The 27,941-nt window shown below is 42.6% G+C and overlaps 2 protein-coding genes across 4 annotated transcripts in view; one reads left to right on the top strand and one right to left on the bottom strand.

Annotated features, from left to right (window-relative positions):
* The window catches only part of snx29 (sorting nexin 29), an 85,825-nt gene that overhangs the window by 56,737 nt on the left and 1,147 nt on the right, over positions 1-27,941 (top strand). For 2 of the 3 annotated variants that reach the window (XR_007489252.2, XR_007489250.2), the window contains one exon: positions 142-6,745. The exons of the other annotated variant lie outside the window; for it this stretch is intronic. The gene's annotated coding sequence lies outside the window, so the exon portion shown is untranslated. Of the gene's footprint in view, positions 1-141; positions 6,746-27,941 lie in introns of those variants that run through there. 3 annotated transcript variants of the gene reach the window in all.
* shisa9a (shisa family member 9a) lies at positions 6,639-27,937 on the bottom strand. Its single transcript, XM_049759188.2, has 4 exons — positions 26,434-27,937; positions 25,546-25,652; positions 14,288-14,581; positions 6,639-11,560 (listed from the first exon to the last, which is right to left on the bottom strand). Exons 1-4 carry the CDS (start codon positions 26,946-26,948, stop codon positions 10,728-10,730), a joined length of 1,749 nt encoding a protein of 582 aa, XP_049615145.1. The 5' UTR covers positions 26,949-27,937; the 3' UTR covers positions 6,639-10,727.

Raw genomic sequence — 27,941 nt, 5'->3', positions numbered from 1 at the left:
CATTTAACAAGATGGCTGCCATTGTTGCGTTGAAAAGTCCGAATTTCCAATTTCCACAAGCCAGTGCTTCCGTTTCTACCCCTGCACTGTAAAATATTGCCGACTTTATATGCTATGATTTCTGCTGTCACTTTCTCACAGGTCCGTGTCTTTGGACCATGTAGTGAGCGGTCTCGCTTGGTTTCTGCTGAAAAGTAAAAGAACCTTTCAATCTACGTTTCTATCCGGATATACTGTAAAAAAAATTAAATAAAAAAAAAGGTAATCAAGTGACAATGATAACATGCTGTTTTATGTGATAATTATGATATAGTAATTGTCATCACAGCACCCTGTCTAAATAAACGTTTAATGAAGCGTATGATGTGTCGCAATATCCTTTAATCTACCTCACCTATTTATGCAGCGCTTAGAGTTAATGATGCCATCAACTGATTTGTTTGAATTTTTCAATCTGAAGTAACATTGCAGGGTTTTTTTCTCATATTCATCCTTTAATTAAAGGCTACATCGGAGTCTGTGTTCAAGAAACGCGAGAATCCTTGATTTCGTACGTGTCTGCCAGTCCGCATTAGCACACGCGCACACTTGGCAGGAATTGACAACATCCCCTACAAGTCTGTGAGTAGGTGGTTTAGCACACCCATGACAACACAAAACAAATGCTTTCTCCTCTTTTTTTCTTTTCTCCCATTGCCAGACAATTACAAAATGACACTGACAGATTTTGCTGCTTTTTCCCCAGCAGATGAGATTTGCTGCTTTTTGCCATTAATCAAAGCAATATCATCCAATTTGTATTCCATAACTCTGCCATATAAAAAAGATCATCTCAATGTAGAAACATCATTTTCTCCAGCACGGCATAAATATATGTATGTCTGTAATATTGCCTTTAATTATTCGAAGTGAATTCAGACGATATGATTGTGAATATTTCTTGCTTTACAGTCATGCACACACAAAAAAAGAGCATAAAATCAGCTTGCTTATGGCTTTTATGTCTATACAATAAAGAGCATATATAATTGAGATGGGAATTCTATAGTACTTAGCTGGACTAGCGACTACAGACCGAGACACAAAATAGTGGCTAATCTCTTCAACTCGGAAAATGGTGGCTCTCTCCCAGTAGTAAATAGTCATCTCTCTCAAGTGCGGCAGAGACCCGGGATCAATAAGAATCCCAACGCAGACAGACACATCATTCTGCTGCCTCACTACCGCAACAGGTTTAATATTAGACTTTTCTCATAAACGTAGGTCGGGGTTGGGTGGGGCTTTGAAATGAGTAGACCGATTGAGAATGACTAATCTAATCGGAAATTCCGCCTGTGTGTGTGTTGGAAAGCGAGAGCGAGAGAAAGCCCCATCTGCATTATTAGTATATGACAGCATTCCAATCTCAAATGGCTTTAGCTAACTGAAAATTATTTGCGTTGCCATAGTGACAGGTGTGTGTGTGTGTGTGTGTGTGTGTGTGTGTGTGTGTGTGTGTGTGTGTGTGTGTGTTCGCCGAAGCCGAAACGATCCACACATTGCTGCAGTTTGCATCTTCGCATTCCGAAACAAACTCATTGCTGATCGATGAGCTGTATTCTCCGCTCTCCTCCATAAAAATCATAATTATCTATCCAGCGGAGACCCAAAGGCTGAATCCATTTTCCCGTCCATTTTGACTTTTTTCGCCATTTACTGCAAATTTGTACGAGCGTGAGTCTGCGCCGTGTAATTTATTATTGGATATAACGAATGTCACACACACACACATATAATTCATAATTGGACAATACAACAAAAGTGCACACGTGTGTGAGGTCAGCCATTTTTTTTTTATATCCCCCTCATTAAAACCGATAAAGTCATACTCATTAAAAGTTATGCTGTCTGTCTCCTCTGCTTCTGTACGTCCTTTTCTGTGTTCTTCTCAATTTGCAATTTTTTTTTTTTTTACATTTACTCATGTTCTTGTCTGTGACGATATTGTCAAGGCGGATGCCGTCTAGACAGCATAAAGATTGGCGTCGGACGTTCCGAAGCGTCAAATGAGAATTGTTGAAGCAATGAAAATTGCGAGTCGTCTGTCTCTAACAGAAAAAAAGCCGACTAAAGTTAATCATGTATTTACTGCTCAAAAAGTTACAATAGTAGTGATAAAAACGAAGGCTAGCGCAATCTGACTCGTAACTGCAAAAAAAAAACATTTTTAGAGGCACTTGGTTTGGCAAAGCTGCGGGTTTTTTTCAACTTTTTTTGTGTTCCATAAAAGTGGGTCACGACTTACAATGTCCCTGAGTGACAACAGTTGAGAAGCACCGCACTAGACTTTTGATAATATTCCAAATGCCTGTCTTAGTTTCTCGACAATATTCACAGATAGTTTGAGTGCTGCTGTAGAACAGTGGAAAAAAAAAACTGGCCAAATCCTATTACGTTCCCCCACTGCTTCGTAGGGACTACAACGACCCAACTACAAGACATAGTACGACTTGCGGCAGTTGTCGTGACGACGACGTTTTGCGAATCTTTAACGTCTAATTCCAATCGCACCGACTATCCGATTCTATATTAAGGGCGAGCAAATGGACGCAGCGGGAGCAGAATGAGGCCTCTCATTATCACTGGCACTGACTGCACTTTTACCCCGGCTACTGGCAAAGCTCATTAAAGTATCCAACAATGAAAAGTCACACTTTGCATCGTCAGATTCCTTCTTTTCTTGTCGCCGGTGTCCTAACGAAAACTCATTTAACATGTGGCTAGCTGCTGCAAGACGTTCCTGACTTGAGACTCGCCATTTATGAGCCAAATGAGGCTAACATTGAAAACGTCAAATTTGAATTCAAAAGGGTTTTTTTTTGTGTGTCTTTGCGATCAAGTGTCTGTACTACCTGAGATTTCTTGGTTGATTGAAATAATGAGCACCCCAAGAGGAAGCCAATTTGGTATTAGCTGTTCTTTTCCGTGTAACTGCCTCAACTATTGATTAGACTCAGTGATCCCGCTTTGTAGTGAAGCTTAAGCAGACAGACGGACCGGACCGCCCCTCGGCCTTTTTTAATAATATGATCTATACGTGAAGAGATAAAAAAAAAAAAGAAAGACGTTAGCTTGCGTTTCTATTTTTCATGAAACTTGTGTTTGTTTGTATTTACATTTGAGTGAAATCCCTCTCGTCCGCCTATCCCCTAATCTCTACCGACTCCCAAGTGAGCTAATGGAGCTTACTGACATTTAAATATCCCAACTCCTCGCCCGGAATATCAATTAGGGCCGAGGCGACGCTCACAGCTTTCTCCCGCCGTCGCTCTCCTGCCGCGCTCGTCACTCCAGCGGGCCCCGATTGTGTCTAAGTTTGAATCGACTCGAGGTACTGATCCGTTATTGTTCTGCGGGCGGGTTTGGGCAATCTGGTTTGATTCAATTTCAATCTCTCAGCTTCTCGCCGCTCGAGCGTGAAAATAAGTTGAGCGGCATGCAAAGAGTACAATTTGAGGGCTTTGAGTAACGAGCAGTGGGGAAAAGCGAGCCTCGCATAAATCTGCATACATAAACCAATGTAACCATGAGCTTGCTGCAATAAAGCCATTCATCGTCTCTTTGTCAAGACACTCTGTCAACTCACCGTTCTCCGGCCTGGCATGAAAGTAAAATTATTACATTATTCATTAAATTTATTATGGTGTAGATTGAAGCGCGATGGAGCCACTTTGTGTTTTTCATCTCGCGCACACTGAGACACTCTCACATATGCTAATTTGGAGACAGAAACACTTCAACAGTTATTCTTCCCTCTGCTAGATTTATATAGTCAATTCGAACACAGTGGGGAATTTGTGGAGCCCCACAGCAAAGCAGTTCAAAAGTTATCAAAACGACTCCAGTGTATGTTTGGAAACTCCAGATTTGGTTTGGAGTGTCGACACCAAGCGGAGTGCGCTTGAGGCTCCGGTAGATGTAACGGCCAGGTGTCCCAATATTTTTGTGTATTTCTTTTGTGTGAATTTGTTGCAGTGGAGTCTCTGAATGTTTATTTTTCATGAGTGGAGATGCTTTTCCACCGTCAACCAGCATACAAACAAGGCAGATACTGTACAGACAGAAAAACAAAGCCCAAAGTCAAATCTTTTGTGTTTCATACAATTCACCATGCAGCTCCTCGCGTTGTTTTTTTTCCCCTCTTTTTCTTCATCTTTCCTTCCTCTTCTCACATTCCTTCTCACTCCTCACCAAGTCACCTCTCCTTCATCCGTCCATCCTCCCCTCCCTCGCCCCTGCTATCTACAGTAGTTGCCTTGGTAACAATACAAAGAGATTTTCTTCACAGCGCTGTCACCGTGGCAACGGTTGGCTTTCCTCCAGGCGTTTTTTTTTTTTTTTTTTTTTGGAAGTGCGCCGCCCTTCAGTCCACTCTAGGCTGCTTGTGGTGACCGCTGTGTAGTCAAGGCCATCCATTAGCTGAGCTGGATGTCACTCTTAAGTACAGACAGGATGTCGACACTCCAAGCTGATTGGTCCGTAGTTGTCAAACTAAAATCCAAAGCTTCGTTGCTTTGTTTCAAGCTTGGCTGCAAGTGGTTATCAAAGAGGCTTTTGTCATTTGTTTTTTTTGTTTGTTTTTTTTGCTCTTTCACTCTGCACAAGCCAATTGAAAGTCTCTGATGCAATTTGAGGAGGGGAAAAAAAAATAAAAAACAGCTTGGAGTCACAAGTCCGCAGAGACTGTGTTCCTTTTTCATATCTTTCGGATGATTTTGATCTGCTTGAGTAAAAGAAAAAAAAAATACCATGAAATTCTTTTCTCTTCATGGTGTGACCTTTCCCACTGATTTGCTTTGTTACTCAGCAGCAGTTGACCGACTGCTGACTGATCACAGATGCTGAAGGCCATATTATTTGGGTCAGGAGGCGAATATTTGTCAATGTCACTTTGTTCCTGATATTTTCTTGAAGCTTTTTCACAACATGACGGTCAGTAAGCACATTAGTTTGTCCTTCAGTGATCCATTTCCTGTTGGAGGAGGCCAAAGGGAGACCTGCTGATGAACCATCTGGCATGCAGGTGGATCTCAGCCGTAGTTTGTATGTTTATCCGTCGGCGTGTTCCAGTCTTATTATGTTCGTCTTCACTCTTGCCCCGAGGCAGCTTCTCGACCCCTGAAGGCAACACGCTTGCCTCCCTCGTTCAGCAGGGAGCAGTAAAGCTCGGTTTTGTCACTATTACCCGTTTCTCACTATCGACACAAGGGAAATGAGGAATACAAAGCAGAATAAGTCAGCATTAAACATGTGGTCCAGTCAATCCTTTTGACAGGATGACTCGCTGAAGTTTTATTCCAGCACCTCCAACTTTGCCTTTGACATTTTAAATCCACGGCTTGCTCTCGGTAAAAGGCAGAAAAGCTGCCGAGTGTGTTTGTTTGAGAAATGCCTAAAAGAGGCATAAGACAAATTATTATGGCAAATAAAGGCGTGATGTGGAACTGAGTAGCAAACCAGTAGAACTTGCAAATAAAAAGACGGAATATATCCAAACAGGATGAGGAATGATATTGCGACTGTTCTGAATGTGCGGTTCAAACACACACACAGTGGTACGAGACGACAAAGTGAGTTCCCGCGTCACTGTCAGGGTTTCCCTCTAGGCTGTACATCACTTTCGCTTCACAGATAAGAAGAGCCCGACTCCTCCTAGTCTGAAGCTGCTGAGGAAATGGTTCATTTTTTGCGCCAATTCTGATTGAGGGGCCCTGGGCCATGAAAATATCATGCGCTTTCTGAAAAGCTGGGTGCCATCTTCATTTTAAAATTCATGTGTGGCGATGTAAAACCTAATTCCTCGGCAGTCGTGTTTTTTTTCTATTTTACAAATAGGGAGTAGAATGATTAACTGAGAGGGGAGGGTGTGACATCCTACCATTCACTTTGCGCCAGAGATTGAACATATGATGCCAAGGCTTGCATGACCCCCAAATGTTGGCTTTAAGCAGCCAGTCTAGCGTCATTTGAATATTTCCAGCAGTCCCTTCCAAAACAAACTTGTCCTCCAAGAATTTGCATGGCCACTACCAAATGTTGTTTTGGTCTGTTGATCTCCACAATTTGAGTCAGTCACTTTCAGAAGTCCCACTGCACCTAGAAAGGTTTCATCTCACCTTGACATTCTGTTGAGAGGTGCTTATGCTTCTGTAGATGATGAAACTCGATGAGCCAATTCACATTTTCTTTTTTTGTCAAGGTAGAACAGACAGCACTACAAAGAGTAGAAAGCTCTGTTTCCACCGACTGTTTTAAATGCATGTGACCACTGAAAATTTTCTTGGCCCTGAAGTCACCTTTGGAGCACAGTTCAAAGATAGTTTGGATTATTTTCTTTCACTTGCATACCTCACACGGTTCACTTCAAGGTAAGAGACAAACAATTTACAACCAAAACAGTGTGTGTGATTGAGTGTGGCGGGGATGTTCTCAGTTGGGGTTCAAAGACAGTTCAACTTGATAGCTTTTGATTAGCTTAGAAAACACGAGAGGACTCGCGCTTCAAATATTGTAATGCGGTTTTCAATGTTATGCTTGTCCTAAGAGAGGGAGGCCTGCGCCGCTGCGGGAGTAAAAGAAGAAGAGGCAATTAAAGATGATGATTTTTGCAGAAGTCATCTTTTTATTGCCACGTAAGAAAGTCGTATATAGAACAATAGTAAGATATTAATAGATGTCAAATCAACAACAAAACCAACTAAAAATATCCCTGTGAACCCTCCACCTGTAAAAAGGAAATCAAAAGAAGTTCATCTTAGCAACACTATGGTCATATATTTTGGGACAAAACACCTGCTATGTCTTTTTCTAACAATAGTCGAGTAGTACCAAAATATTTTTTTTTCCTCATAACTTTATTTCACAGAGTTCAAAGTCAGTAAAAGGACAACGGGGCATCACGGTGCATATTATAAGCTACTGTGCAAACAATAGAGGGAGATGGGCTTCTACCATTGAAAATATGCTTTACATATACTTCACATGTAAATGCAGTGTCAGGACCATAAGTATTCATTATACACGTATGCATAAATACCACAAACTGGTCCGGACATAAAAAATATAAAATCGAATGTCTTTGTGTTTAGTCCACGGCAAAGACACAAAAATGAGCCAATCGGTTAGTTCTTCTACAAAAAGATTAGCTTGCTAGTGGATAATAATCGTCCCACAAATAGCTTATCGACTCTGCTGCGGTTATGGGAAATCCCTTGGCGCTGAACATTGCAGGTGTCAATAACTGGAGAGGTTGTTTTTTTTTTCGTCACCATTCGCTCTGTTCCCGCTAAGCTCACAAAAAGTATACATAGTCGTTATCGTTTGCTGACAGTCCATATGAAGGACATCGTAGGAGCAAAAACAAAAACAGTACATTTCTTTTTTTTTTTTTTTTTGCCATGTGCGAAAGCCAAAAGTGAAAACAATGCGCATACTGTACAGACGGAGGCTATACAAACTTGTAAACATTGCTGACAAGACCCCCTCTCCCCTCCCCATTTGATGTTGGAGGAGTGGGTTGAGCATATAGCAGGATGCGGTTTAAAAAAAAAAAAAACTTGTTAACTAAAGTTGTTTGAGCCCTTAATAATCACCACCGTACATGGACTTTCTATTTTATCGGTACTTTCCTTCATCAAACTGCTGTATTTTTTTAAATGGCAAATATGCGTGGCTGAGTAAGTGGAATCCTATTCAGTAGGAAATTAAGGCTGCAAATATATTCAATTGTGAAGGAGTATTGAGTCCTGAAAATAAAAACATAAATTATTATGGGACTAAAGCAAAAAATGTGACTATTTAAAAAACAGTCTGTTTTTATGATAAAAATATGTAATTTTGAGAGAATAAATCAACTACCAAGATCAGATTTATTCCCCCCAGAAAATATTGTAAAAATGATCAAAAATAAAATCAAAATTTAGCAAGAAAAAAATAAGACTGTTTTCATGATATTTACCATTTATTTTTAAACTTTTGCTACTTTTTTGGTCAGGGTGGCCCGTCTTATATTTTGTTTGTTCTTTTACTGGTGTCTATGATTTAAGATGCTGCATCGATGCACCTTATGCATGTCAACAGTCATGTCAGATTCACAACTTTTCACTTTGCAGTATCAATTATTCAATTCTTCCACCCTATCCAGGGTTGACAGTCTTGTGTTGCCACCGTGAAGTTGCCTCTTGTCACGTTTTGGTGATTCAAGATCACAATGAGAGCTTGTAATCCCTTCTGGCCACAAGTCTCGATTTATTGAATATCCCTAGTGGATGTTTTGCCGAGTGCTTTTCTCCCGCTTCTCACAACAATCAAGCTCAATTTCAGCGTGACATGTCTAATGGGAATTGTGTATTGTGTATTTTAGTAGAGCTCTTCAACCAAGAACAAAATAGGACCGTGAGATCAGTTTTTTGTTCTCTGAATAAGGCCTGGCCATTGTAGCTATAAGAAAAAGGAAAAGGGCACAAGACGAAGAAGTGTGCATCTTTGAGATTCTCTCGGCTCCAATTATTGACCGCACGCTTGACAGCGGAGACTCTCCACACTTAGCTTTTTCGGCACCATGTAAATATAATGAAGTACAGTACAGTGTTTTACAATAATGTCACAAAATGCACGCAGAAGTCAGGTCGTTTATTTCGCCGTGTGCTTCGATGTGTGTGTTTTAGGTGCAAAGAAAGAATTGTGAGGTGTTTCAACCACTCAGCCCCCCCCCCCCCCCCCTCCTTCCATTTTGCACGTGAATGTTGGTGGCTAAAATGATCATTCATTTTTCCTTGACCAACTCCTTGCCACAGTATGACTGACGAAGGCTCATAAGGTGGTGTTTTTAGCTGCCAAAATAATAGACAGGATGATTTATAAGAGGGAGAAGGCACGTAGAAAAGAAACAGCAAAAAAAATAAAAGATAATCATGTCAAAAATCATCCGGGAGTCCTTAATGGACAACTTTATGTTTCAGTATTATCGAGGATGTCATGATTTGAGATATAGAAAGAGGACTGAGGACATGACCTTACACCTACACGTAACTTATTGATGACTGTTTTTGGTTCTTGATTTGTAATGCAACCAGTATCGTAACGCTGAAGTTAATCACTTATTGCGCCATTCAACCCAAGCTAATTACGACGAAGCTTCCGGTCTTTCGTTTCTCTCTATTTCCCAACAAAACGTCAACAAGCTTCCTAGAATGAATTGTTTCAATTATTATAGATTTTTTATGTCTGTCTGACTGCCTGAATGAAGAATTTCCAACATGACAATCTCTTGAAGCTGGTCATCTGTGCCCATGACCCCATCAACCGTGAGCCGTGAGTGCAACCACTTCCAGCTGCCCCTACTTTTTTTTTTTTAAATATGATATAAAATCTCATGGCAAGGGATGCGTATTTGTATTTCGTATTTTTTTTTTTTTTTACCAATTGCTTCCACCTCTATAGCCACTTCACAATTATTCCGGTGACTGCTTCTACAAAACTGGATGAGCTTTCATGGTGAAGCAATAGCAGTTGGCAAGTGGGTTTATATTTCCACATTTTGGTCTTTGCTCATTTGGTTGTGATAAACATCGAAACCAAGCAGTGACCTTATTTTTCCACAATGTCCTGAATAGAAAATCTGAGAAGATAATACATTTTGTTGTTGCTGTTGTTTCATTTATTTTGCTTTTGTGTGTGTATATATGATAAATGTCAAAACTTTTTTATTAACATCCCAAAATGATGTCCGGTCTTAGTTTAATGAAGGCCCCGTTCTGACCACTGTGCATATTTGACTGCAACTGTGTAAAGAGAGTGCCCTAAATCTCTCATGTACCTTATAACAAACTCCATATTTCGTTCCACTTGAGATTTAATTCAATATGTAACAAATATGCACAGCTCACATAAGCAAACAAAACAGTAAATGAGTTGTAAAAGCCAGATGAGTGACATTTCTACAATATGCTATGTGTTGGCCCCAATCTTACATGTGAATACTTGGATGTGCACTTGAGTGTGATTATGGAAGAAAGATGCTGCAGCAGCATCCGGATCCTGCTTCTCTGCCCCACCTCTGGGCCAGCTGTCAGCATGCAGATGAGAGCTGAGCAGGAACAATCCGACTCCTCAGCCCAATATTATCTGTGCTGGAGCTTTGATTGAGAAGGGTGACCTTCAGTAGTGAAGCTTATGAAGAGGCTTCTGACTGGCCTCGATATAAAACCTGCTTATGAATGCAGTTCAAAGCCCAGAGCCCTTGTCATATGTCGGTTCTGAACCCATCAAGAGATTCTGGTGGAATGTGGTTGAGTTCAACCATGCTTGTTTAACAGACGTCGTGATACTCGGTGTGACTTGGCAATGCTTTCAACGTCGGATCCCTTGTATTGCTGCTCGGGCTTGCTTCGTATCTTTATCGGCAGGTTTCCTTTTCCTTTGTAAGATACAACTCGAAAGATAGTTACCAACTTAAACCTTCCACAGACTTGAGCAGTGGTCTCGGCGATATGTAAAAAGTGACCGAGCAGGCCACACACACATCACAAATGTGGAGGAATCTTTGACCAGTAGCAACAAGCTTTAGCTTCATCGCACAAATAGACAGACCTGCGCCGTTTGGCCAACTCTGGTGTCGGTGTCTCCGTTGGGAAATTACTTGTCACCATTTCACATGCATACTTTACAGTTTGCCTTCATATCGTGGCTCACACAGTCACCTCTGTCTTGCTGTTGGTCACAAAGTAGGGCTGTGTGGGGAGGAAGTGTTGGCTGTGGCTGTGGCCTCTGCTGCCATGGAGCTGGTTTGGTTCCAGCACCGTACACTGAGGCCTCTTGTGGCCGTAGTTCTTCCTCCGGCCCACCGTCTCTGTCCCATCCCAGCCCCTTAAGCCCATCGTATGCCCAGACGAGATGGTATTAGAACTGTACGCCAACGGTCGGCCCATTGTTGCAAAGCTGGAGCCCACGGGGGTCTCGGAAACCCTGGATATTCCTAGGGATGTGCCCCCGGGCATAGTACCCCCCATGTGTGCCAAGGAGGTCGTCCCCAGTCCTGTGGGCTTGCTACTGTGGCTGTGAAGGTGAGTGAGGGCACTGTGGGAGCCGTGGGTGACGTGACTGTGGTTGCTTTTGGATTTCTGGCCGTTGGGCTTTAACGACGTTACTCCGGCGCCGCGTCGGTCTGTCGGGAGGTTTGACACGGAGGGGATTCTGGACATCTCGGTAACATATGTTGCCACCGGCTCTGGGGTCAGCGGTCCCAATGAGGTCATCGGAGTCATAGAAGTCATTGGGGCAAGGGAGTTCATGGGCGTCATCGCGGTCATGGGTGTCATTGACGTCATAGGGGCCTTGGAGGTCATGTGGTTCATGGAGTGGGAAGCCATGGGGTTCGAAGCGATCGGGTTGGTGGTCATCGATGACAAGTTGGTCATGGGGGGTCGGGAGTTGCCCATGGGTTGGAGCGGGAGACCGCCTTTTGTTGGGAGCTCCACCATCATCCTGCGCTTGTTGAACACATCACCGTTGTATTTGGCAGCTGGCAGAAGAGGGAGACAAAGCAATCATGGATGAAATTTAATTCAGAAGTAACTTCATTTCTGTCCGTCTGTAATTCCGTATTGACTTTACTACTGCATTAGAAACAGAACGAAGTTGTGAAGTGAGTCGTGTGGCAATGAGGTAGCTGTTCCAGCCATTTAGTTTATCTCTAAATAAAAGCTGCAGCTGCAGAAGTTCTCTTTAGTTAACAATAGCAGAGAGCATTTTTAGTCTTAATTTTTCTCGCTATATCTATAATGCATGAATCGTGCTGAGAACAATCAGGAAAATACACGAGGTGGGTTAGGTAGATGGCATAAAGTTTGGTACGGATCTAAATGACGATTATGTCTATCTTGGCATTATAAAGTTCCGTTTACAGCCTTTGGTTTAACGCTCCACGCCTCTGTCAGTCACCATGGCTGAGCCGGTGTGTGTTATCAGCATGAAATGTTTTCTGTCCTATCCGTGTTCACAGTCCAGTCATTACTCTTATGCCCTTGTTGCCTCTGTACCCTTGGAGATAAAGTTAACACACTCAGCGAGTTTCCGCTACTATTGCAGCTATAAATCTACTTTATCACAGTAAGAGCAGGTGAGAGACAAGCAGAGAGGTTTGCGGGTGAGAATCGGGAAGAGGGGGGGGGGGGATGTCACCCGCTGAGACGCTGCTCGAATGGCTGCCCGCGGTGGGATCGAACTTGCTCAGTCGACAGTTGAATCAATTGGGCGGCAGTCAGCGCAACGGTGCACACATCCAGGGGTGTACGTGACAGGAAACAGAAAACGTCGCTGTTACGCGCAGTGGGTCTGTGCATGAAAGGCCGGCGTCGTGCTGAGACTCAAACAATATGAATTGAGGGTGGAAAAAACTAATAATAATAACCCCAGTGTCATCACTGTGTGTCAACGTCTTCTTATGCTAACTCATTGTGCACCGTTTGTAACCTCGAAATGCCGGGACGGAAGCTGACGGAATATTTTGTCTTGTTGTTATCTGTCGGAATTGCTTTCCTCATTAATTAAGTGATATGTATGTTAATTGTCATCCTATCGAGAAGCCTCTAAGCTCCAACCTTTTGAATATCTGACTTGAGCCATGGAACGACGATCCTTGTACTTCACTAATTAGCCCCATGGGAAACATTAGTGGACATGTGATTAAAAAAAACAAAAACTTTTCTGTTAATCCTATTTGCCTTAGTGCCAAGCACACTTTGAGTGCATCTGGAATAAACAAAAGTGTCTACTTTTTTTTTTTTTTATTGCACTCATTTTGCTCAGTGGATTATGTTTGAAAAAAAAAAAGATCTTGCATTATGAGTAGTAGAAAGAAGGCGGCTCGGTGGGCTTTAAGGCAGACATGTTCGGATTTGACAGTACATAATTGGTGATTTGTACTTGCTGGAGACTTTCTCCAATAAGAAGCAATTAAAAAAAAAAAAGAAGCTGGTTTAGAACATGTTGATTTTAGACAATGATGTATCGACAATAGCGAGAGGTAAAGACGACTCATTGGTTTGGCTCAAGATTAGCTCAACCAAGAACATAATGTGACGCCCTTTTCACTCTGCCGGTTCCGTCTGGCGTATACAGATTGAGTTTGCCGAGTGGAATTGAATTCTCACAAATCTCTTTGAATTCCACTCCTCGAGCGGAAACCTCTCACGTAATTGTAACCCAGGTGATGGTCGGCAGGGATCATGCTACCGAGTAGAACCCGAAATAAGGCTGGAGATTAGCAGCCTGATGATTCTTCAAGCGGTGATAGGGATCATGATGGACTGAAGGGAGCTCAGCGGTGGATTGGAGAGGGTGGGTGTCGCGGAAAAAGGAGAGATAGAGAGACAAAAGAAGATTAAGGAAGAGAAGAATCGAGGGGAGAGGATGCGATGCAGCCGATAACGACAATATGGTGGCTGCTAAAGAGTAGTTGTGAAAGGTGAGCGAGGAAATTGCAGCAATGTCACGTAATACATTGAAAGACGTCGTTATTTCCAATAGTGATTAAAATAAGAATGTGACAGGATATAAAGACTTGTGTTTTGCATCTGTCAAACTTTGCTGTCAGCATGAATCCAATTTAGTCAAGCGCCAGTCAGTCCCAATTGAATTCACTAAATAATTACCATGCAGTATATTTAATATGCAGGTATGCCCCAAAAAAACAGATGTTGTTTTGAAAGCCAAGCGTTGTTATAAAACATGTTTCGATTGTGAGTGTGATATCATCAGAATTATGATAGATATTCCATGTATGACAAGCTTTCAAACAAAGACAAATCAGGTGGTGACACAACCGAGCCAATAACACGTGCTCTGTGTATTTGGTGGCACGTGTGACGCTGTCACCCAGTTTGATAAACAGCCTCTTTCTGTTTTACGGCATGTCAGCTTGGGTGCCACAATCAATAACATCTGTCAGATCTCTGCGCAAATGTGCTACATCTTGTTCACATTGTCCCCTGACCGTCGAGGTCCCGAAGCGTACGGGATTCCCGAATGAAACAATAAGATCACGCGGGTAATTTGTATTGAAAAGAAAACATCTGTGGTCCGTCATCTAAAGAATTGCCAGGCAGTGTGACAGTGATGCCCTTCTCTCCTAGCAAACAACAGCTTGCGCTGGTGTAACACTACAGCAGTGGATGTTGACTGATAACAAAACGAATCTTTTCATTTGAAAAGCAATGGCGTGAAAGGTGTTACGATGATTGGCACTCACCCACGGCCTTCAGGGAGGCATATTTGTTGAATTCCTTGTTTTGCTGCTGCAACTGTTGAAGCTGCTGTTGCTGCTGCTGCTGTTGTTGTTGTTGTTGTTGTTGTTGCTGCTGCTGCTGCTGCTGCTGCTGTTGCTGTTGCTGTTGCTGTTGCTGTTGCTGTTGTTGTTGCTGTTGCTGTTGCTGCTGCTGCTGCTGATGTTCATACACATGAGCCAACTGGCTGAGGCTAGGATACGGGTGCTGTTGGACCATGTTTGACCCGGGTCCAACGTTGTTGTTAATCTGAGCACCCTCTGTGAAAAACAGATCCAATAATTAGCTTAGCATTAGCTTGATACGATCAATTGACGGAATGGGATTGTTTTGAGTGCTTAGCATGTTTGTGTCACATTTTGTGGGTGGTGAAAAATATTTACAGCAGAGTATAAATTAAATGTGGTCCCTTTTACAATGGTTAACTTCTTTTTACACTTTAATAGTCTCACACTACTCTATCGTCATGATAGTGGTAAATCCAGGCTGATGCTTAAAGTATTCTGCAATTTTTGTTCAAAACTCAAAGCATGCTCATAATTGATCAGTCTTCCTCCACATTTTAGTCGTGCAACACAAAAACGCTACTGGCTGTTGCCAAAAACAAGTTGGTACAAATGTTAAGTGCACAAAGCCATTCTTGTAGTGAGGCACGGATGGAAAATCGTGTAAAGAACAGCCAAATGTCGCAAGTAATGTGGGAAATTTTCACTTCAGTTTTCTTCCGCTGTCCAAGCTTGACAGATAATTGCAAAGTGCTGTTACTGATGGCAAATGTATGAGTACACTGTGTTAAAAGCATCCTAACGTTGCCACTTGATAATTTTAGAAGCAAGAAAAAGCAAACGACAAAGCAATTTAAAGTGCATGAATGGCGGAGGAATTAGATGGCAAGAAGAAGCATAAAATAAGAGTGGCGCTATATTAATCATCTCCAACATGATGAAGAAATGAGACACATTTGGATCTCATCTTTTGGTCTTGTAAAGCAAGCTGGCTTTGAAACGAAAATGTGTGCCTTGTGGCAGTGGGGCTAATTTGCATAAGGTCCAGAACAAGCCAACATTAAGCAGGTCAGAGAGTTCATAGCAGTCTGGATAGCCTCGTACTTAGCATGAATAATCAACATGTCACAGCGAGCGGCCTAATAATCGAGTATTTTATTTGGAACCATGAGATCACATAGCCTCATGCTTATTTTGGTTCCATGACCTTTTGCCTTTAATGTGTTCTGGGCAAATTTAAATTGCACAAATGAAAATGGCCGCTTATTTTCTTCGTGCAGATGAAAAACAAGTAAAAGTGGAGTTTGTTGCATTGTCACACACTGCTAGCAAAAAATGTTGGAGGGCTCCTGTCTCATATTTGGCTCCATTGCTACCGGCCGTATGGTGTAATCCTTTCGTTTATTTATTTTTTTTACTCTGCACTGAAAAATAGCAAGCAGCTGACTCATCTATTATTCCCTTTTTCTGCACTGGGTAAATGCATCAACCCTCTTCATCTATAAAACTGCTTCTCTGTCATTACTTGAGCCTCTTCATCTCTCGACTCCACTCTTTTGTCATGGCAACAATATTTTATTTATTTATTTTTTTTTCTCCTCGTGTAGTAGTTTTGCATTGTCGTGCAGTCACCCGCGCCCACATATCAACAGGCGAGTACTGAGAAAAGTCATTGTTATGCAACCTATGTTGGGTTGTCAGTTTGTTCCTACACCCCCACCCCCCCCCCACCCCCCCTCGCAGATTTACGTCTTAGGTCAAATTCTGTCGAATTTTGTCAGCCATTATCGCACACAAAAAAAAATGAAATCCTGATCTTGTTTTGAGAGAAAAGCAATTTCACGAGTCATCTAACTGAGCAGAATATTTTGAGGATGAATAGATGTTGATATAAGAGTCTGCACAAATGATGAAAACCTGCCTTTAGTACAGTTGTCTTAATCTGTTGCGTGTATTGAAGGTGGCACTGAGAGTAAACAGCTTGTCGACCCAGATTTTTTTTTTTTCCCCCATTTTATTCTCTAACGTGAGATCAAATCATTCACTTCGGGTTGCAGGGTGCGCCGTGGTGCTGAGTGTGTGGTCCCTTCTGTGTCTCCGCATACGTGTCTTTAGTCACACTTAAAACGGTAAGCAGGTTATGAGATGAGGTTGAGAGTCTGCGAGAGGCGGGAGAGTCAAGTGCTTTTTATTTCGCCCGCCGTCTGTTTATCTGTTTGCTACACGAGACGCGTCGCATCTTTCTGTTTGTTGCTCCAGTGGTCCTCATCCTTTTTTGTCCCTATCTCGTCTCTGCAGCATGAGGACGTTTAGGATCACAGAAGTGTAAAGAGAGGCCTCACTATGAGACATTTTCATCCGTGGCCTAATGGCTATTGGAGGAAAAAAAAAAGATTCCCCGTGATAAAAAAAAAAAAATAGACGGCGGAATGGAATGCCTTTGACACTCTTAATTTAAAGGCGCGTCCATTAGCCGCAAAGCTAGCAGTTTTCACGCTCACAACGGCGCAAACTGCCCAACTGCAAAATACACAAGTCATCATCTGTGTACCTCACTTTTGATTCCACTTTCTAGTCACCAAATCACTCTATAATTTGAATTTACAGACTGATCCTCCATCACTGGCGCAAGTTTTCATTTGTGCCTCGAAACAACGCCTGGAGAACTTGAGGATACAGGGCCCCTGAATAATACATGATATGCAGCTTCACCCGAGAGCTGCTGCTCTTCTTAAATTCATTGGACAACACTGTACATGGCAGATTCTGCACTTCTATACGGCCGTGTTTTTCCCAAACACTGCTCATCTCATTATCACCTCCATATGTCACGTTGTCACTTTGGCTTCTCTCATTAACTGTGCTCCCATTTAAGGAAACGCAAAAGAGAGATACATTGGAATATGCTTGAAAGGGTTTTTTAGTCATCCCCCTCGAGTCTGCCATTAAACACATAGGCTTGAGATGAGAGAGAAGGAATATTGAAAAGTCTGTCATGGGAAATGGGTCGGCGAGATTTTAAACACCTAATTGTTCCTTCCTGAGCATTCCAAAGGACAATGGCCTCGGTCATAGCTTTCTCATTTTGAAATACTATTGATTACTATTGCGCAGCCTCGATTGTTTCTATTATCTCGCCAGCATGCAATGTATTGACTTGGGGTCTCACAGGACGTTATTAAGCCCGGCAGCAGAATCAACAGGAAGAAAACTCCCTGAGATTCATGAAACCTGAAAGCTGTGTAGAGGCGGGGGAGAAAAAAAAAATCACTAATCGAGATGAAAAATGTTGTGATAGGAACCTTTGCCGTCCTGCGAGACACTAATCTCCCTAAGACACAACAGATGGGAGCAACCATTTGTAGCGACGTTCTAATGTGTCATTTCAACTCATTTCACACTCATGTTAAATGCAAAATGAATCAAACTCGTGGCATCTATCGTTGCGCGAGTGATCGGAAATAGCCCGCGCGTAAAGGGCAGGCGAGCGATAAACCGGCCGTGTATGATAATTATTTATTATTTTATGTTGAATTTTTTTATTTAATTTTTTTGGGGGGGAATCTATATTATTTTTTATTTTCTATTGGTTATTTTATATTGACCTAACGTCAGCATGGTATTTTAGTGTCAAATTGAAAAAAAATAAGACACATCAGCTATAGTTGCACTTTTTGTAACATATATTCAGTCAAGCTAGGCTGCACTCTATCTCTTTAGTTGACAGCGTTTATCATTCAAAGAGTCACCAAAAGGGACAAAGACAGCAAAATACCTGCTCCATTAAAGCGCAACTGTCACAAGGAGCTCTTATTCATCACCATGATGAAAGAGAAAGTCACAATAACATCATCCGGGCCTATTGTGTGCCTCAACGATCTTCTGTCTCATTCACACAAAGACGACGTAATTAGCTTGAAATATTGCTCTGCGTTATAAAAATAAAAAAAAGAAGAAAAACAGTGAGCCATCATTCTTCCTTGACTCCATTCTTCTTCCCTACAAGTGCTGTCCTAAGTAAATATTTGTGATTGACAGGATGCTAACACCACAGCATGCCGTCATTCACTTGTACCTTTGCCCTAATGGGGCCGTTTGGGCTTCCCCGTTATGAGTCAGCAAGCGGGAGCGCTTGCCGCTCCGTCAACCCCGACGACGACATCCTGCCCGAGACAAAGCGACACAGACAATGAGTGGCAGGTAGAGAGGAAGGCATAGCAAGATGGCCGTGATAAGGATGTGTCCCCACAGGGAGCTTGACACCTCTGACAAGATGTCAGCAGTCGTGACCCACTTACCACTAGCGGACACGCTTTTCCACTTGACTGGCATTTACGTTATTAGCACTTAGATGCAGTTAGCATGTCTGCTAGCTGAGCAAACTTTAGACTTAGAAGTTGTTTTTAACCGAATGTGAAACTGTCCGTAAACGTCACTGAGCCAAAGCAGTAGTTATCCCCGTAATTTTTTTCCCCCCCATAGTCATTGCAGTGGCACCCATCTCGGCACAAATTCTTGAATGGATGGCACAGACCCGATTTCCCCGTTCCAAGCCTTTTCCTATTGTTTCATTTTGCAAAGGCAAAATGCTTGCCATTTAACAGTGACTGTCTTACTATTCAAATTGAATCCCAGTACTAGAAATTTGATATTCCTGGAAAAACCCGTCCCCATATCCAAGTGGTTTATTTCTGCTCTAAACTAAAGTGATATGTTTGTCCCAGCTTCATATTTAATCCAGCTACCTCTGAAGTAACAAAGCAGATGGACTGAAGGCAGAGCGCTGATAGCATTTAATTACCTGCAGCCATCCCACTGCAGTATTTTCTAATCTGCTCCTCTGGCTCTGCCCAAGTGATGCTTTTTGTCAGTACACTTTTAGTCTGCTGCACCTGCTCAATGCTTGGCAGGTGTGTGTATGTTGGAACACATCTGTGAACAGCTTTTCCCAGCCTCCAAAGACAAAGACGAAGGGGCAAGAGACAGTGTTACCCGAAAAAAAAAAGCAGCAGCACTGGCAAATGGATTGTGCACTGCTAATTAGGGAATTTAGGCGCCGACTGATGTCCGCCATTCAAATGGCATTGCATCAAGCTAATTAACCCGAAACTGCAAGTTACAGTTTGGGGAAGCGAGAAAAGTTTCTTCTTCTGGTTCATCCTGCATCACCCTTCTTGTCCATCTGTATGAAAGAAGCCTTTACTGCACCAACTCATCTCACCGGATACCTTTCGCTTCTCCCAGCTCATGAATGATGTACACGTTAGAAGAATGGCATATTATTTCGGAAACCTCAGAAGCCCAGAGGGACTCCTCCTCCTCCTCACTAAGACATACAGATTAGCCCCCGTAGTGAATTCCACACTCGGCCGCAAACATTACCTCGATGACGTTCTATTATTAGCCATGTCAACTAAATACGCCGCGTATTGATGGGCCATCTATACTCCCTTGGAGAGCTGAGGCTAAAATGAAGAGGGCAAAAAAATGAGGTTAGGGAAGTAAGGAAGGCTGTCTCACCTCATTTATGGACGTATCAACAAAAAAAAAGTGGCGCTGTCTATTTGATGCTAGTTTGTGTTTTATTTACCTTAAATAATATTAACGCAAAAACTGAGCCAAGGTGTCGTAGAGTTTGGTGGATCCTGGAATAGTGGTGTCCTGGCAACAAGGAGTGTGATGCCCCCCTCTGCTTGATGAATGCTGCAGTGCAGCGAGGCAGACAGGCAAAGTGGCTCCTAAGCAACAACGTAACGGGGGTAAGAAGAAGTGGGTCACTTGGAAATCCCATATGGGGAACCCCCAAAACCCCTTCAACCAACCATTTATTGCCACTGGGCATGTTAGCATGTGATAGTTTTTTTTTTTTTTTGCAATATCAATTTAGTTTACAACAATGGATACAGTTTAAAAAAAAAAAACTACTAAGAATCCACACCAATGCTTTTCTTCCCAAATGAACCACATTCAAAGTAGTTAATTATGAGATTCATTTTAATCCACACCTTTTTAGGTAATAACTGCTAACGGCTGCCTTCCGGGGGAAGAAAAGTATCCTTTAAAAAACACAAACTCGGCACACATTACTCCCTTTAGTCTCTTTTGTTACTCGCTGCTTCTTTCACTCTCCCTCGTGCTATCTCTATTGCTTAGCTAAAAGCTCGTTTTGTTTGTTTATTTTTAATTCAGTGGCGAAGATCAGAGCCCAGATTCAAACCCCAAATCTCACAAACGTGATGCTAATTTAACATTGCGGCCCATTCGGCAAGTGATGATGATGTCGCTTCACCAAATTCCACGTCTAGTTTTATATCAGACAAAACTATCAAACAGCAGCTGTGCTTTTCCCTCGCCGCAAAAAGATAATCGTGTTGTTTTTTCCCGTTGGAAACATAACCTGAAATGGCATGAGGTGCATTTGAATTTAGGCAGCAGGAGATAGAGATTACGGGTCAGAGGAGGCAGTCATACATAAATCAAATCTGTTGCGCTGCCGGCAATGCTGCGCGCAATGAATTATGTATCATTTATAACTTTTAACTGTTGATCTTGGGACAGAACAGAGCTGCTGGAACAATTTACACAACATGAAAAAAGAAAAAAAAGAGGACAGGGTGACAAAGACTGCGGAATATATTGGCGAGAAGAAATGGCTGCTTGTTTTAGTGCAGCGAAGATTAAAATCAATACAAACATGCAGCCGGACGAGAAAGCTGGCGCGGGCAAATAAGATCCAATTTGTTGTTGGTATAACATGAGAGAAGACAGGCAGAAGCATTAATCTTTGAGCATGATTACTCTCGCATGTGCGGCAAATTTTCACGTTCAGCTCCTTCCACTGAGCTGGACGAATTTTTCCCAGTATATTAATATTGATGGGTTGATTTTCATCATATCACACCTGCCCATTTACATTTTTTTGGGCCATCGTGACGCATTTCCAACGGCCACATGTCACCTCGTCGCGGGCCAGCACCCAGCATGGTTTGTGGTGTCCATATGTATGCAAGAGAGCAGCAGGGTAAGCTTGGGGGGGGGGGGGGGTCCTTCCTCCTCCAGGCAAGGCCATACTGACGCCTGTGGGCAAGATTGAGGTGGGTGGCGCCTCCTTTCCAAAAAGACTGGGGCGCCCTGAACGCGACATGCGGATAAGGAGAAGGTTCACAAATGCGCCCCCAGCGTGAGCTGTCCCGAGTTTTACATCGCTGGTGGCATGGAGCAGCTAGCCAAGCAAATCTACTGCCTGCCCCGAAGGCTTCAGGCCTAGGAAATAAATGTGTGCATGACTTGCTGCTTTTTAGTGTCCATATGCACACGTGAAAAAATATTGTCCTAATTTTGTCGGGCACAATGGTGAAAATGTAAAAAGTACCACTTCAGTCTCAAACAAATTCTGTTGCCATTTTAATTGTTGTGCATCACATTGGGAGTTGCTTCATACATTTAATAGGGCCATATTATGCAAAATTGACTTTTTAATTGTTCGCATACAAATAGTTGAGGCCTCAGGTGTGCCTGTACACTCATAAAGTGTGAAATTACACGACCAATTATAGGCGAGCGGGCTATTTTCTTATTTTGAGCAAACTGCTCGGAATTGTCATATCACAGTTGGGCTATTTTTCATAGCACCGCCGCGGCGCACTTAATCCAAACTTCATGTTTGTGATATTTCCAAATCAAAGCTGTTTTAAAATACGCACATATGTGTCCACACTTGATTTCTACTTTATTGTCATTCTAGAACATGCTCAGTTAATGTATTATAAAAAAAAAGGCTGTAATAGAAACAGATTACACGGGGATTTTAACACAACATGCTAGAGGGAGCCCATGTGGGCTAACAATGCAATTTGAGCTTTGCCTACACGGCATGTTCGACAGTCAGCGGTTATTATTGTTCACAGGAACGTTGCGGTTTTGAATAATAAAGATGTCCGCCGCATTCAAGTGAGCAAACACATCCGAGCATGACAAATAATAAAAAAAGAAACAACAAGCTGTGCTTTTCCGCCATCGTGTTTTGCTTAATCATTAGGTTTGCGCTTGATTTACGGTGACAGAAAAGTGTCACAATATTTGCGGGTCTCTTATTATATCAGATGATTAAAAAAAAGAGTCAGTGTAGCAGTTAATTACAATGCAGTGGTGATAACCACCTGTTTCAACATACAGATGGGAGCGCTTTCAACCCATTCCCTGACAGTAGATAGTCCTATATATGTAAATGAGGAAACGGATAAGCGGAGATGGATGCAATTTAGCCTGCCGCACTGAAGATTTGACTGAAGTGCACCACAGGTCACGTGGCTAACATTTGCATGCGAATGCTAAACGCATTAGCGCGCATAGTCGGACACATGAGCACACTCCCGTACATAATTACCTGTCAAATACCATGTGACTCGCTCACAGGAAATGAAATAATTAATATTTATGATGAGAAATGCTTCCGTTGTATAGGTCGATAACGTCAGATTTTATTTTACCGACAACTCGTATGTTAGCGTTCAGTGCCGTTTGACCCGATGCATTCGGTTGGTGTTCACTTAAATCAAGTGAACGAGACCTCGGGGGCTTGTTGACTGCAAGCCTCGGTCTTCACGTAAAAGCCCTTTAAGAGGAAAACAAAATCCACTCCTGGAGTAGACTTCTCATCATTTGCCGAAATTGCAATTCCTTTTGCTAGCTTCCTGTTCACCTTTGTACTTAAACTGAGTGGATTTCTGTCAGCAAGTTGATGGTGGCTGTGCGGCGCCTCGATTCTCATAAACAGCCGTCTAATGGGGTCTTGGGGATGCTGAGGGGCCTCACATTGAGATAATTAGGCAGGGAGAGGGTTCCAGGAAAGAGGCCCTGGAGGGAAAGAAGAGGCATGGATGACTTACTGCCTGCTTTGTATACTGTTCAATCTAAAGTCCAGTTGCCTTTTTTTTTTTCTCTCATATATGTCAAAATGAGGCACACACAGGTGCGTGACAGATCGCTCGGTCCTGCAGAGTCATGTTCCCTTTCACAGTCTCTCCCCTCGCCGATGTATTTTCAGCCTGGCCCTGTGAGTCGGATCTGTAACTGAGGCTCTCGCTTCCGCTCTGACACTCTGCAATCTGATGTGAAACTGTGAAGGCTCCACTGACAGCGGGGGGCACAAAGGTCACACTCCTTTTTTATATATATAGAAATACGCCAAGTTTCTTTTTGACAAGTCCGCGCCGTGCATTCTAAAAAAAAAAAAAAAAAGTATGGCAGATGAAGTATTTTGCCGACAAGGCCTTTCCTCATGTCTGTGAACTCTCACAAGCAATTACCTATTAAAATGTTATCTTTCCCATCTCGGAATGTTTAGGAAAAGATTATAACTGCTGGGGGAAGATAATTAAGACTGCAAACGGGGGAATTGCGTTGCGGAGACAGCGCACAGCGTGCACGCGGCTGGCGATCGATCTCTTTTGTCTTATTAAAGCTCACCTCAAGCTCTAATGCGAGAAATGTCAGATACATCACTGTCAATATTGATTAAAGTGCGGGAAATCATTCATTGGTGCTAATTTACAATTACCCTGTTAATTAAATCCGACTGGGACGCATTGAGGTTAGACGTAGTTGGGGTGAGTTTGCCTTTCGAGGTTCCACTCTACTGACATTTCACTTTGAGATGTGACGTGATTGTTCTTTCCAGTGCAAAGACAAAAAATTTGAAATGTATCATGAATTAAGTTTGAATTGCCCAAGGGGGCTTTCTGTACATCTCGTCCTCAATTACAAAAGGAAAGCCTTCAGAGCTTGGGAAATGGCTGCTGCCACCAGTGTGGGTGTTTGCCACTCAGATCTTTTTTACTCCACACATTATGCCATTCCCTCTCCCCGTTCCTACTTCCGCTCTTTCTCCGAGCCTTCCCTTTTTTTTTTTTTTTTTTGTCTCTTCGGCTCTTTGACGCTGAAAGGGAAGCGCTGCCGGATTTTGAGCCTTTGAGGATTCAAACCGATACTGTTGAGACAAAGTCCGCCAGCCAGTCGGTCCAGCTGGTGATATAAAAACAAAAAAAACATGGCCATTGTAAGAGTCCCCAACGTTACAAATACCTCTAGCCATAGCCCGATTAATTAATATTGTGTGTCTCCCTCTTATTGTGAACAAGAAATGATCTCCCAGCAACGAGTTGCCAGATCCATCGATGTCAGTAATACGGTAATCATGCCATAAACTCTAATCAATACATGCGCTAAGAATAGATTTCCCGGCGCTATATGGGAGCAAATCCACTCGGTGCAGCACATTTAACCTTAGCACTTGTCTTTCCATTGCAATTACCACCCATCTATTATCCTCTCCCCTTCTTTGCATTCAGTCTATGCATCATCTGATAAATCATTTTAAACAAGAATAGCATGTCTATAGCTAGCAAATCCATATCGAATTCCTATCCAAGCCAACTTCCCCTCTGACGCCTTGAACCAATCACGCTTGCCCGTCCGTCTCGTATACGGAGCTGTCTTTTCCCGATCTAGGAGGTTAATAACGGTCGACATGATTACCCACGAGCTGGAGGATTAGAGTGTAGTTTCCACACTGCAAATAGTAATGGCCATTTCACAGCAGCGTCCACTCAGGTGATAGGTCACCCCACTATCTCATCTCTCCCACTGTGAGGACAGAAAAAGATTCCCACTCGCAAACTGCTTTTATTTTTTGGTCTTTTTATGCCAACAATATTAAATCATAGCAACCTATGTATTTATTTTTCCACTCTTTAATGTATTCTCACAGAGTTGTGATGCAGATTATTTTCTCTCGCTGCCAGCTCATATAACATTAAAGGCTCCGAGGAAACATAACATCAACATAATGAACAATAATCACATGACTAAACGGAAGTCGTCAGGCAAATATGAACAAAATGGTTGTTTTAATGACTTGGAAGTACTTTGAAGTGGTCGGACGGCTGCATACTAACAGCGCTGTTCTTATTTCTTTTGTTTGATCTTGGATGCTTAAACACAATGAGGCCTCGGTTGGCGTAGTAGCCCACGAGATTCCTGCATAACTCCCAGCCGGTACACCATCTCACGTTCCTTCCTCTCCAACCCACACACACTTTTCAAATTACATCATGTGGACGTGATGCAGAATCTGCTGATGCAGAATCTGCTCCATCCAAAAACTATCCTGAACATTCAGGGGGGAACAAAGCCTCATATGACAGCCACCAGAAACTTACGAAAGTTGGCAGCCCTGGAAGCGTAGTGCTTGGAATGCAAGCCGAGGGCCTCCTCTCCTCGGTACTGCTCACCTGGACATCCGCCTTGCAGCACACTGGCCACCGCCCTGTAACACATCAGAAGAAAGAAATAAGGAACCTGCCTGTCGCATCCTTTTTCCACACCTCAGTTTGGGTTTCTGCCCGAGATTTGTTATTAATGAGCATTTGTATTTCCATTTCACTTATTCAGCGTACTGTGTGTTCTTTTCCATAGTGAAGTAACACGTGCGTTTATGGGTGTAATTTGATTATTCAGCTGAACTGCACTGGGCCTAGAGTACGCAGAATCTTTCTATGCAATTGGTCACATCGCCGATGCGAGATTGACAATAACAACTACTTAGTTCATATTAATTGACGCAGTTTTCCCCGATCATTACACATGCTGCAGTTAAGCTCCTATGAGAGCATTTGCAGAAATGGAGCGCGATGCCTTCCACTCGGGTGAAAAGAAACCGCCCCCGCCCGTTGAGAGGAGGGTGGCTCGCGTAATCCACAGTACAAGTGGATGCGTGAAGCTGAGAGAGGCAAAATAGTATTCAACTAAAGCAGAATCCGATTCGTGTTGTTTTGGGATTATTTTGCGTGCAAAGGTGCGCATTGCGCACGATCGGTTTGATGAGGAAACAAAATAGCAAGTTTGCACAAAAGAGAGGGGGGCGTGTTTATATATATATATATATATATATATATATATATATATATATATATATATATATATATATATATATATATATATATATATATATATATATATATATATATATATATATATATATATATATATATATATTTTTTTTTTTATTTTTTTTTTACGACAGGAAACGATTAACATTCGACACTTACCGGGACATATTCTCTCTCTGCGGACGGTGAGCCTTTTCGAGCCCCAATTTGGTGAAAATCCCCACAAGCGCCATGATAGCCACAACTCCGCATATGATGTAAACAATCAAGTTCGTCTTGTCTTTGGTGCTGTCGTGCAGCTTGTTCATTTTCTTATACGGGGTTTGGCCGGTCTTCATCCACAGTGGGGTGTCGTAGTTCTTACAGGTGCTCTGATCCAGTCGAGAGTCTTTGTCGGAGCAGCAGAAGCGGAATCCACAGGTGCCGCAGCAGTATAAATAATTGCTCGCTTTGCAAACAAACGGAGGGTCCCACTGGCCCATCACGTCGTAGTAGCCCCTGCATTTGTCCTCGGTGTGCGGGGTCTCCTCGGACACGCTCTCCTCCTCCCTGGAGCCGTTGGAGGTGGCGATCATCACGAAGCCCCCGAGCAAGCCCGGCTCCCCGTCAGCCTTGCACACCAGAGCGGTAACTTTGAGGAGCAGGAAGCCGAGGAGAAAAGAATCGCCTCTCATGGTAGCTTCCTCCACCGTTCAACTTCACGCTGAAACGCCGAGACTCGAAGAAGAGAGGTGGTCATGCCACGCTGAAAAGTCCAGGAACATACACCCAAACAGCAATGCGCCTTCGTCCGAGCTGATGAACATCTTAACTAACATCATCTGAAAGCATTCGAGATTCGAAGCACTCGTGGCTCTGCGTCTTATCAGTAAACTGTTTTTTTTTTTTAAATTATTATTATTATTATTATTATTTCCCTTCTCAAATAGAACTGCGCTTTACGCATTCATCGGCGCGCTCTTACGCACCAGACACTTGCAGCACTGAGAGCGCAGTGAGAAATGTGGTGGGAGAGCCTGGTGCGCTAAAGAGAAGAGGAGGAAAACAAGCAGAAGGGAGAGGAAGAGAGAGAGGGAGGCTACAAACAGAGGTCCAACATTATGGAATCATGTGAGCTGACTAAATACAACAAATTAATTTAATATTGAGTCTAGCTGAATCTTTACAGAATCAAACGAATCACACAAGCATAATGACTTTTAGCACTTCTTATCACCTACTACTGGTCTAAAAAAAAAAAAAAAAACAGAAAATTATTCCCAAATCATACCTGTTGGCTACATCTGAGGGAATTTTTGAGTTTTGTCGAACTTTGATTAGCTCAATGAGCTCGGCAAACGAAGCTAGTAAAGGGTGCAAATCCTAAATTGAGACACAGCAACCATTCACACTCTCAGTGAGTGGGAACTGCACTCACGCTGCCTGCACGAAATTCAGGCTAGTGAACCATGACAGCATCAGTGACTTGCTACCGTATCTATTTTAATCTGCAACAGGCAAGGACCCAAATTTGATAACTTAAACATGGAAATATACTGACCCGAGTCGGCCCAGCCCTCCATGTGACCCAAAACAGAATAAGCAGTATATAAAATGTGTGTATGAATGGATTGGTCGAGTCTTTAGATGGGATCTACTGATATAAAACAATCACTGTCCGTGGTGCT

Source organism: Syngnathus scovelli, chromosome 21, assembly GCF_024217435.2.
Source record: "Syngnathus scovelli strain Florida chromosome 21, RoL_Ssco_1.2, whole genome shotgun sequence".
NCBI lineage: Eukaryota > Metazoa > Chordata > Actinopteri > Syngnathiformes > Syngnathidae > Syngnathus > Syngnathus scovelli.
Note: the sequence above shows the minus strand (reverse complement) of the source record. Positions and strands in the feature narration are given on the sequence as shown.